At 54.5% G+C, this 11,735-nt stretch overlaps 1 protein-coding gene across 1 annotated transcript; it reads right to left on the bottom strand.

Annotated features, from left to right (window-relative positions):
• Positions 1-956: 956 nt before the first annotated feature.
• MRPL4 (mitochondrial ribosomal protein L4) lies at positions 957-9,531 on the bottom strand. The gene is made up of 9 exons (XM_082454949.1): positions 8,126-9,531; positions 7,974-8,040; positions 7,737-7,887; positions 5,617-5,668; positions 4,365-4,482; positions 3,452-3,558; positions 3,251-3,360; positions 3,079-3,155; positions 957-1,801 (listed from the first exon to the last, which is right to left on the bottom strand). The coding sequence occupies exons 1-9, from the start codon at positions 8,180-8,182 to the stop codon at positions 1,656-1,658; spliced, it is 885 nt and encodes a 294-aa protein (XP_082311075.1). The 5' UTR covers positions 8,183-9,531; the 3' UTR covers positions 957-1,655.
• Between the last annotated feature and the right edge of the window lie 2,204 nt (positions 9,532-11,735).

The following is an 11,735-nucleotide window of genomic DNA, read 5'->3' as shown; positions in this document are numbered from 1 at the left end:
AGAATCTAGGGGAGAGGGATGGGACAGAGCCTGCCTCACAGCCTCGGAAGGAATGACATCTTGGTCTTGGTCTTTTGCTTCCAAGAACCATGCGACAGTACTTTTCTGTAGTTGAAGCCCTAGTCTGTGGTACTTTGTTAAGGTAGCCTAGGAAACTAATACACATACTATGCCCTGATTATTAGCACATTCTAGACCCCGGATCATTTTTTTCTGATGTCTTTTTCCATCCTTGATCTGGCCGAGGGCTCCCAGTGTCAGCAACAGGTTCTGACCCCTTCCTTCACCCTGTTTCCTGACGGCTGTGATGTGGACAACTGAGCCTGATTACGCATAGCTACGACTAGGCTGGGCGCTGTCAGGACAACAGATGGGTCTTACTTGGGGCCTCGGTGTCCCTGTGGGGCTGGTGAGAGGCACAGGGAGAGGTAGGTAATGGCTTGGGTTTAGCCCAGCATTTCCCACCCAGCCCCTGCACCCCTTCTTTTTTTTTTTTTAAATTAATTTATTTATTTATTTAGGCTGGGTTGGGTCTTCGTTGCTCTATGCGGGCTTTCTCTAGTTGTGGTGAGCGGGGGCTACTCTTTGTTGCGGTGCGCGGGCTTCTCGTTGCGGTGGCTTCTCTCGTTGCAGAGCATGGGCTCTAGGCGCGCAGGCTTCAGTAGTGGAACGTGGGCTCAGTAGTTGTGGCTCAGGGGCTCTAGAGCACAGGCTCAGTAGCTGTGGTGCACGGGCTTTGTTGCTCCACGGCGTGTGGGATCTTCCCAGACCAGGACTCAAACCTGTGTCCCCTGCATTGGCTGCCGGATTCCTAACCACTGCACCACCAAGGAAGCCCCCAGCTGACTTCAAAGAAACTGACCACGTTACTTTATAGTCTGTATTGTGACAATTAGCAACAACAACAACTTGTGGGGGGCAAATAACGCCAGCAGACTCAAGGATCAGGATACCGGTTTGGTGTTTTTAAAAAATGTTTATTCACCCATTTACTGACCACGTTGATACTCTGTGCTTAGGGAAAATCACTGTGATGAAAGCTCAGGTTTCCACACTGCACCCACTTGGGGAATCAGGTCCACACTTGGGCTGAAGGACCGTAATAAATGGGACCACAAGCCCCGTCAGGGATGCAAGCGCTCGGTGAGAGTGCTTGGGATTGGGAGGCACCACGAGTGGGTTCCTAGCAACGGCTGGTTCTCTCCGTGCTCCCTGAGGCTGACTCACCCCAGACAAGTTGATGGTGGGTCATTTCTATAAACAGTGCCTTGAGGCAGCCGGGTACCCGGCAGTGCCCCGCACCGGGGAAAGAGCCTAACTCGCCAGATGGAATTATTCACAAAACGGCAATGAGCTGTTGTTCTGTTTCTCCTCTTTGATTAAAAAGTAAAATTTATCTTACACAAAAGAGAGACTTGGGGCAGAAGCTGCCCCAAGCTCCAGTCAGCGGCCCCTTCCCGGTAGTGATGCCTGCTTGGCTGCTCTGTGAGTGGCCTCAGCTTCCCACTGGGACGAGGGGTTCTGGCCGCCCTTGCAGGGTGAGTGGGAGGCTCCCAAGCCCACCAGGGGCTCGGCCTGGCTCGGAGCAGGCGCACTGCGTGGGCAGCGAGCAGGAAGGAGGGTGGCCGATGGGCCCTGGGGGTGCAGCGTGGGGCTCAGGGGAAGTCGCGGTAGGGCAGGCGGAAGGGGTAGAGGGGCGTGTAGCGTGAGTCGTGCCAGAGCAGCTTCTCCTCCAGGAAGGCGACGGTCGGCAGGGTCAGGACCAGGGTCTGGTGCTTGAGCATGCTGTGCACGTTCAGGCCTGGGGGGCGGGGTGGAGGCACAGTCAGGGCGGGCCCCCCCTGCCCCCAACAGAGGCACCAGGGTCTGGTGTAGGGTCGGTCCTGAGCCCCGTAGCCTGGGTTCAAACCCTGGCTCAGTCGCTCACCCCCAGCAAGACCCTGGGCAAGAGACTGCCCTTAGCTCATCAACTTCCAACCGAGAGCGTCCTGAGTGCCCAACTCTGCCCTGTGCTCGGGCACGGTTCCCACCTCACACCCCAGTGGGGGAGGCTGACGGTAAACAGAGCAGATAAACAAACACGATGTACTGAGGGAGGCCCATGGGGCTGCAGTGAGTGATGAGGGGAAGGAAGGGGAGGGCAGGGCAGGGCATGCAGGATCTGTGGTCCTCTGGGGAAGACTTGGGCTTTTACCCTGAGTGACGAGGGAGCCCTGGAGGGTGGTGGGCAGAGGGACAGGACCTGACTCAGGTGCTCAGGCGCCCTCTAGTGGCCGTAGTGGGAGTGGCGGGGACGGGAGTGCAGCACAGACTGTGGGGAGGAGTCGGTCAGCGGGAGCCTGGGACCAGGGCAGAGGCCGCTGTGCCCTAACTGTGCCGGTCCAGGCAGATGGTGGGAGCTGGTCCAGGGCGGTGAGAAGCAGCTGGATTCTGGATATGCTTAGAGACAGCGCTGGCGGTAAGCTAACAGACCGGAGTGGAGGGGGACAGTGTGGTTTGGGGCCAGAGCTGCTGGGAGGAGGAAGGTCTTGTGTGCCAAGATGACTAGGAGACCCCACGTGCCGCTGTCCAGGAGGCAGCAGGGCACACAATCAGGAGACCAGGAGAGAGGTCTGGGGATTAGTCACCGCAGCCACTGGTGTGACGTACTCAGGACAGCCCTGATCCTGAGTCTCTGAGCGAGGAGCCGGGTGGGGACAGCCAGTGGGCCCTCAGACTCACTCCACGCCTGGCACTGTGGCCCGAGCTTGGACAGACGTGATCTCAGAGTGTTTTTTGTTTTTTGGCTGCACCGTGCAGCTTGTGGGATCTTAGTTCCCGGACCAGGGATCGAACCCGGGCCACAGCAGTGAAAGCATGGAGTCCTAACTACTGGACCACCAGGGAATTCCCCTCAGAAGTTTTCTTTAAGAAACACGTCATTCTCCCAATGCTCCGTCTGGGCAAACTGAGGGTTGGGTGGGGGAGGGTGGTCACTGCCCAAGGCCACTCTGTGACCAAGCTGCAGATACAGGATTTGAACTGGCCCATGCTGCACTCTCTGGGGGTCTGGGAGACAGAGCGGGGCCCTTTGCTCACCAATAGCAGGGACTAGGTTGAAGGTCTTCAGCCCAGAGACAGCTGCCACAATGTTCTGGGGCATGTCCTCATGTTCTCTGAAACAGAGGCCAAGAGGTGAGCCCCTGCTGAGGACGGACCACCCCCCGTGCCCCCCTGCCCCAGCTGCCCCTGCTCTGCCCGGCACCCTCACAAGTCCACAAGGAGGACGGAGTCGCCCCAGCGGCGGTAGCGGGCCAGCTCGATCAGGTACTGGGGGTCTGCGGTCGGCAGCTCCAGGGAGTCCACGATGTGCAGGTCGTCCTGGTGGGAGGAAAGGACAGTCTGAGCCCACCCTGCACCCACAGCCCACACCCCAGGACCCCCTTGGCTCCCGGCAGGACTGCTGCCGTACCTGGGCTAGCTTGACGGTCAGTGCCACCTTGAGGCCCTGCACCCGCACTTTCATGGGCAACATGTAGTAGTAGCTCGTGGGGCCCCGGGGGCCATGGGCAATGCCTCCTGCGGGGGCAGAGGTACGTGAATAGGTGAAGGCCCCAGCTGGGCTTGGAGGTCAGAAATTTGCCCCAGTGGCTGGCACAGGGGAGGTAGGAGGGAGGCTGCCCGCGGCCAGGCAGAACCCCAGCAAAGAGGGCAGGGCCTCAGGTAGGGATGGAGAGGGGAGGTTGGATCGGGCATCACCTGGGACAGGTAACTTCACCTCACTGGGGCTTGGTGTCTTCAGCCGTCAAACCTTGGGTGAGGATGGTCTACCCGTGTGTCCTCCCTCTGCTGGGCGCTGGGAGTGCAGCAGGGAACATGCGGGACAGGATCCCTGCCCCCACGCCATTCATATTCAGCCAGAGACTTGATCCCAGAGGGAACCAGGGCTGTGCCAGGCAGCACAGGGGGTTGCAGGGGGTGGGGAGACCCAAAGAGGGTCAGGGAGGGCTTCCTGGAGGAGGCATGGCCCAAACACATCAGAAGGATGAGAGAGATTGGCCAGACAAATGGGAGATGACTCTGAGTCAGCTCTGTTTGGTCAGAGAGGGTGTGCAAGGGACAAGGGGGCGCGGTCTGCAGCCACCAGGGCCTGGAAGGCCAAGATGAGGGGCTCAGACTTCACGCAAAGGCCGCAGGAGCTGGGAGGTTTAGGAAGAGCCCTCTGGGTGCTGTGTGAAGTGTGGGCCAGGAGAGGTGAGATGGGAGGTGGGGCAAAAGGGGCTGTGGCCATGGCCTGATGAGAGGCCAAGGCCAGAGCTGTGGGGAAATGGGGCGAAGTGGACGGACTCTCCAACCTCTGACCGCACGTGGGCAGACCTGCTTACCTCCTCGCCAGATTGGGGAGCGGATGCTGCCATGCCTGGCACGCCCACTGCCTTTCTGTGGCCAGGGCTTCCGGCCACCGCCCCGCACCTCGGCCCTGGTCTTGGTCTTGGCGTAGCTCTGTAGGCACAGAGTGAGGAAAGAGTCAGGTTCACAAGGGAGGTGCCATTGCAGACGAAAGGTGCCAGGCCCAGGAACACAGCAGTGAGCTGGGTGGACCGGCCTGCCGCTGGGGAGCCGGACAGGAGACACAGAGACTGGGGCTCCATCGGGACAAGCATGGAGTGCTTTGGGAGGGAGGGAGGGAGGGATAAAGAAATCAAGAGTTCCCTCCTCCACTCCAGAACATCAGCCTCAGAGAGGCAGGGGCTCTGCTGCCTGACACACAGTAGGTGCGTAGTATTTTTTGAATGATTTCCATGTGGTTGTAACTAAAAGGAAGCTGGGGGAATTCCCTGGCGGTCCAGTGGTTAGGACTCTGAGCTCCCACTGCACGGCGCAGGGGTTCGATCCCTCGATCCCTGGTCAGCGAACTAAGATCCTGCAAGCCGCGTGGCCATAAATAAATGAATAAAATTAAATACAAAAATAAAAGGAAGGTGGGGCATGGGGAAAGACGCGGGGGTTAGGGAGAATCAGGGAGAGGTGCGGGGTAGGGGATCATGCAAGGCTTCCAATGCCAGGCTGATGACTTCATCTCCAGGGCCACGGCGAGCCAGGGAGGACTCGCCAGACTTGAGGTGGGCGGATGGAAGGCAGGGACCCTGATTGATGACAGCATCACCAACGCTCTTGGCGTAAGATCCAAACACCTCACGTTGCCCCTGTTGACCTCCATGGCCACACTGGGCCCCTTCTGATCCCTGCCACAGAGGCTCTGCCTGTGTTGCTCCGACGCCCTCCACCCCAGCCCCACTGCCCGCTTCACCTGGTTAGCGCCTGTCACACACCTGAGGTTAAACGCCCCTTTCTCTGAGACAATTTCCCTAATTATACATTTACAGGCATGACTACTTGATTCATGTTCTCCTCACCAACTAGACTGGGAGCTTCAAAAGGACAGGGACCTCGCCTGTCTTGTCCCCCAGCACAATGCCCAGGGCACAGTGGCAGTTCACAAAATGCCCGGCGAATGGCCCATCGGTGAGTGGGTCAGGAGAGAGAGGATGGGGCCTGAGCCCCACAGTCCAGAGAAGACACAGCAGGGGCATCCTCTGCCCCCCACCCCCGCCCCGCCCCACTCTGGGCACTCACAATTCTCTTGAAGTTCTTCTGCCAGATGGCAACCTGGTGCAGGATATCCAGCCTGTGGAGGAAGGAGACACGACAGGCCCACTTCCACTTAAAACCCTCTCCACCCCACTAGATGAAAACTCTGGCTCCTCTCCATCCACTTCCAGGGCCCTGTGTCACCTGCCCAGGTCCCTCTCTGAGCCCATCTTGCACCACCTCCAGCTCCACTCTGTGTCCGTTCTATGGAGTCCAGCCTCCAAGCCTCTGCACTTGCCGTTCCCTCTGCCTGAAATGCTCTTCCCCTGGCTGGTTCCTTTTCTGCCTACCGGTCTTAGCCCAAATGGTACCTCCAAGAGGAGTCCCCTTGCTAAAGAGGGCTTTACCTTACTCCTTTCCTCCCATTACGACTTCCTTACTGCCACTTCTTTACAGACTGGTTTGCCTCTCTACCCCTGTGCTGTTCCATACAGTAGACACTGGCCACACGTGGGGCTACTAAACCCCTGAAAGGTGGCCAGTGCCACATGGTGAAACGACAAGATTTTAGATTTATCAGGCTAAACGAAATATATTATTGAAATCAATCTCATTTGTTTCTCACTATTTGAAAGAAAACTTGGCTACTGGAAGAATTTAAATTACACGTGTGGCTCGCATTGGACAGGGCTGCCAGGCTGGTTTGCCAGGGGTTGGCAAACTATGGCTAGTAAGGCCAAATCTGGCCTGCTGGCTGTTCTTGTAAATATGTTTTACTGGAACACGGCCACGCTCATTCACTTACACATTGTCTACGGCTGCTTTTGTACTACATCAACAAAGATGAGTAGTTGCCACAGAGACGTTACAGCCTGCAAAGCCAAAGACATTTTCTCTCTGGCTCTTTACAGAAAAAGTTTGCTGATCCCGGCTTAGACTGTGAGCAACATCGGCAACCTCGGTGCTCATTCACTGCTGTATCCCTGACACCTAGAATGGAAGCTGGCACACAGTAAGTGCTTCATAAGTATTTACAGAATCAACAAAATATGGCGCTTTTATCTTTTTTTGTCACCCTCTAGCAGACTGGGACTCTGTAAAGACAGAGAGCAAACCATACAAATAAGTAATAGTAATAGACTAATAGCACTTATGTGCCAGACACAGTACACATAAGAGACATCACACACCTTGGCAAGCGAAAACTTGGTCCTGGGAGTTGGCCCATATAGGGTTGAGATCTGGCTCTAAAGTTTATAAGCTGTGTGACCTTGGGCAAATTTCTTAACATGTCTGTGCTCAGTTTCCTTACCTACGAAACAAGAATAATAGAATACATTCCTAGGGTTGCTATGAGGATCTGGTTAATTAAACTGCAAGTAGGGTGACTTCCCTGGTGGTCCAGTAGCTAAGACTCTGCGATCCCAATGCAGGGGGCCCGGGTTTGACCCCTGGTCAGGGAACTAGATCTCACATGCCGCAACTAAAAAGATTCTGCATGCCGCAACTAAGGATCCTGTATGCTGCAACGAAGATCCTGCGTGCGGCAACTAAGACCCGACGCGGCTAAATAAATATATATATTTTAAATGCAAATACGCCCCCCCCCCAAAAAAAGGGAATTCCCTGGCAGTCCAGTGGTTAGGACTCTGTGCTTTCACTGCTGAGGGCTGAGGATCAATCCCTGGTTGGGGAACTAAGATCCTGCAAGCCACGTGGCCAAAAATAAAATAAAATAAAATACAAATAGACTGTCCCAAGCACACAGTAAGGACTTAACCACTGTTAGTGCTCATTTTTGCAAAAACCAATAACAGCAACAAAGCCAACATTTCTACAAACCATATTATGGGCCAGAATTATCTCATTTAATTGTTTGAGGTTTGACAGAACAGAGACACTGAAGCACAAGGGGGAAGGCAGGATTTGAATCCAGTCACTCGGGTTCCAGAGCTCTGCGTCCCTAACCCTCAGAGGATGTTACCTGTCAGCCCTCACCTTCACACAACTCTGCAGCAAGAAAAACCATCATTCTCTCTCTTTTTTTTTCATCACTCTCTTCTAACAGGTGGAGAAACTGAGGCTCGAGCCCAGGTCATCCTGATTCCTAAATCTCCGCTCCTCGTCCCTCTGCCACCCAGTTCACCATTTCGGCTCCCACTCACCTGGGCGTCGCGGAGAAAACGTCTGGGTGCAGCTCTGTCAGACCCAAGCGCTCCTGCTCGTAGCCCCGCAGGGCCTCGACCCAGGCCTGCACGGGACGCCGGTGCTCGAGTACCGGGAGCTCGCACCTGCGCAGCACGGGCACCCGGGGACCTGGAGCGATTGGGAGGTCAGGGGTCAGGGGCAAGGGTCAGAGTTTCCGGTTGCCACCCCTCCTAGGGCAACACCAGCAACCTCACCCGCACTCGCCACCGGTTCTGGTTTCTCCGCCGGCTGCACTGCCTCTTCTGCCAGCGCCTTCAGGCCCTGTAAACGGTGAGCAAGAGTGAGAGACGATTCCCGGACCCTCCAACCTTTGTCCTCCGACCCCGCCCTCAGTCCCCGGCCTCACCCGGCAGCCCTTGGGCCGAAGCCAGGCCCGCGCCCCGGCCCGGACTAGCTGCAGCATTGTCGCGCAGCTCCCCACGCTTAGAGAGGTCAAGGCTTCCTCTGCTGGACTCTCTCGACGCCTCGCGATGACGTCACGCCCGCGACGCCGCCGGCCGGGTTTGTATTCGGCGTTAGAAAGTTGGGCGAGCAAGAGCAAAGACGGCGGGGCCCGCTAACGCCTGTCCCCACCTCCGCCCCAAGACTAACCCCAGACGCTAATTTTCACTGCTGGCCTAAAGAACCCTCTGCAACACCTGGGAGCGCGACCCCACAGCAAGAAACCCCGCCCCCTCTTCGGTCCCGCCCCCAAAGAGCCGGTGCGGTCATCCAGCCAATGAAACCTCCTACTCAAAGGGCACGCTCCTCGTTCAGCCAATGAGCGTTAAGTCTGGAAAAGTGGCTGGGCGGTGCTAGGGCGGGCACCTAAGGGAATATGGCCAATAACTGTTACGCATTTTTTTTTTGTCGGCCACGTCCCCAGGGCCCGCCCGCTTTGGGCCTCCCAGACCCTAGCCGTTGGTTTCTCCAGGAACGTGGTTTTGTTTGCTTGTTTGTTTAAATGCAGGGCGTTATCTCTCACAGAAAGCCCTCAGGGTAGGGCCTGGCGGATCGTGCTTCTCCTCTTAGATTCCCCCAGGGCACGTCCCCCTCAAATGCGTCAGGTTAGGAGATGTGACTCCCCCTATCTCCTAGGCCAAGGTCCTGTCGCGTCTCAGACTGCCAGGGCTCTCCGAGAGCAAACTGGGGAGTCCACAGATTCTGCGTTGCCTCCCTCGTCCACTCTCACCAACAGAAATCCAAACGCTCATTTTTTAGGTTCTTTGCCACGTTCCCCGTCAGGCCTCCAGGCGGCGCCACGAGCCCATAGCAGCCTGCCCTGGCGGGCCAGACCTGAGCGCTTGATTGGCAGTGAGAAATGGACCGAGTTTAGCCGCCGAGAACGTGGTCTGGGAGCCAACCTCAGTGTCCTCATCTGGAAAATGGGGAGGTGTGAGATTCGATGAAATGATGCAGGCAAAGCATGCCATGTGTAGAACATGCGTAGCTTTATTATTATTATTATTCCTATTATTTTGAAGGTGAGTTTTATCATCAAAGCAAGACAAGAGCCAAGGTGGGGGACTTCCCTGGTGGTCCAGTGGTTAGGAATCCGCCTTCCAATTCAGGGGACGGGAGTTCGATCCCTGGTGGGGGGAACTAAGATCCCACATGCTGCGGTGCAAGTAAGCCTGGGCGCTGCAACTGGAAAGAAGACTGCATGCTGTAACGAAGAGCCTGCGTGCCACAACTAAGACCCAATGCAGCCAAATAAAAATAAATAATAAAAGGTCAAAAAGGGAAAAAAAAAAAAAAAAGCCAAGGCAGGGATGGGGGTGGACCGTGGAAGACTTGAAGGCTTTTGTTTTTTTGTTTGTTTGTTTTTTTAAATTTATTTATTTATTTATTTATGGCTGTGTTGGGTCTTCGTTTCTGTGCGAGGGCTTTCTCTAGTTGCGGCAAGTGGGGGCCACTCTTCATCACGGTGCGCAGGCCTCTCACTATCGCGGCCTCTCTTGTTGCGGAGCACAAGCTCCAGACGCGCAGGCTCAGTTATTGTGGCTCACGGGCCTAGTTGCTCCGCGGCATGTGGGATCTTCCCAGACCAGGGTCGAACCCGTGTCTCCTGCATTGGCAGGCAGACTCTCAACCACTGCGCCACCAGGGAAGCCCTGTTTTGTTTTTTTGCATCTGATATATAACATATGGATATTTTTGTGAAGTATTAATGCAAACTTATAATGTATTTCATTGTGCATTCTATCCTTGCAAGAACCGTGGATATGTGTTTCAAACTCCACACACTTTGCAATTTTAAAAGGTCTTTTAATTTTGTACAATTTTGTTTATTCATTTTATGTTTGCGTAAGTAATTCACACACCTAGTAAAGAAAATTCCAAAAACTACAAAAAGAAAGCTAGAGTGAAAAGTATGTCTCCTCCATCCTCTGTTCCCTGCCCTTCCCCCACCCACCTCTTTCCCTTCCCAGAAGCTGCCAGCACAACCAGCTGTGTGTCTTCTCCCAGAACCAGTTTATTATTTTACAGACAGATTTACAAGTCTGTCCTGTGCAAGAGAATTTAGATTTTATGTGGTGAAGGATGGAACAGCACTTAGCTGCTTAATGATTTATTGGGCACCTACTGTGTACTGCTGGGGTAAATCCAGCAGACACCCTTGAGATACTCGCAGCCCAGTGCAGAAGGTTGAAAGATCAGAATGGGGGAGGGAACAGGGTCTACAGGGTCTGTGGGAGCACAGGGGAAGAACTGCTAATCTGTGGCGGCAGGGGTCTCAGAGGCAACTTTTCTGAAGCTGCAACCGGAGAGCTAAGGCTTGAGGGTCCATCAGGAGTTTGTCCAAAGGAAAAAATGTGATCCAGGCTGAGGAAACAGCAGTTGCAAAAGCCAGAAGTGGGGACTGGGGGAAGGGGTGGCTGGACTTTCCTGATGGCCACAAGCTTTGTTCATTGACTCAGTCATTTATGTTGAACCCACCTCAGGGCCTTTAGTACTGTTGTTCCTTCTGCCTGGATCATACTCTTCCCAGATCATACTTTTCCTACACATGACTCGATCCCTCACCGCCAATTCTTTGCTCAAATGTCACCTCCTCCGAGAAGCCTGTCCTGACCACCCTATTTCAAATTGCAATCCCCACCCCTGGCCCTTCTGACCGCCTTATCCTGCCCTATTTTTTTCCATCAGTACTTATCTTCTAACATCCTATATAATTTCCTGGGTTTTTTTTTAAAGGATCTTTATCTTTTTAAAAATATTTGTTTATTTATTTATTTGGCTGCATCGGGTCTTAGTTGTGGTGTGTGGGCTTCTCTAGTTGCGGCACTCGGGCTTCTCTCTAGTTGTGGCGCGTGGGCTCTAGAGCGTGGCGTCTCAGTAGTTGCGGCATGCGGGCTTAGTTGCCCCGCGGCATTTGGGTTCTCAGTTCCCCGACCAGGGATCGAAGGCAGGCATTGGAAGGCAGATTTTTAACCACTGGACTACCAGGGAAATCCCTCATGGGTTTTTTTTTAATGCTTTTTGTCTGTCTCCCCTACTAGAGGAGAAATTTTGTCTCCCCCTCTTGGCAGAAATTTTGCTCTGTCTTGTTCCCTGCAGCCAGCATAGTGCCTGTAGCACAGTGGGCGCTCAATACATGTTTCTTGAGTGAATTCCTTTGTTCATCATCCTAATGCAGGGGTATTACCAGAAACAGAGCCCCCCTCTCTGTCTCTTGGGTCTCAAGATCTGTAACCCCCTGAGGTCACAGGCACATAAGGTACCCAATGAATGATTATTTACCCAATGGCACTGGAGTCATATAGACACAGGTTCAAATCCAGGGGCTGCTGCTAATTGGTTGGGTGTCCCTGGGCAAGTGGTTAGCACTTTCAGAGTTCGGCCCTAATTGGTAGGTGGGACACACACAAACTCTCCCCTACTGAGCTGTGTGGAGGATGAGTTCTCTTTCCTTCCATCCTCAGTCCCCACAGTGTTTCCCCCCAACCCCCACAAAGGGAGCCTGTAAGTACCTG

The sequence above is a fragment of the Balaenoptera physalus genome (assembly GCF_965194825.1).
Source record: "Balaenoptera physalus genome assembly, chromosome: 3".
NCBI lineage: Eukaryota > Metazoa > Chordata > Mammalia > Artiodactyla > Balaenopteridae > Balaenoptera > Balaenoptera physalus.
The sequence above is the reverse complement of the archived record's forward strand: the minus strand, read 5'-3'. Positions and strand labels throughout refer to the sequence as shown.

Coding starts and splice junctions, on each gene's coding strand:
- MRPL4 (XM_082454949.1), bottom strand. CDS start 8,182: ATGCTGCAGCTAGTCCGGGCCGGGGCGCGGGCCTGGCTTCGGCCCAAG. Junction 7,888..7,973: donor AGAACCGGTGGCGAGTGCGG/GTGAGGTTGCTG, acceptor CAATCGCTCCAG/GTCCCCGGGTGCCCGTGCTG. Junction 1,802..3,078: donor CAACCTAGTCCCTGCTATTG/GTGAGCAAAGGG, acceptor CCCGCCCCCCAG/GCCTGAACGTGCACAGCATG.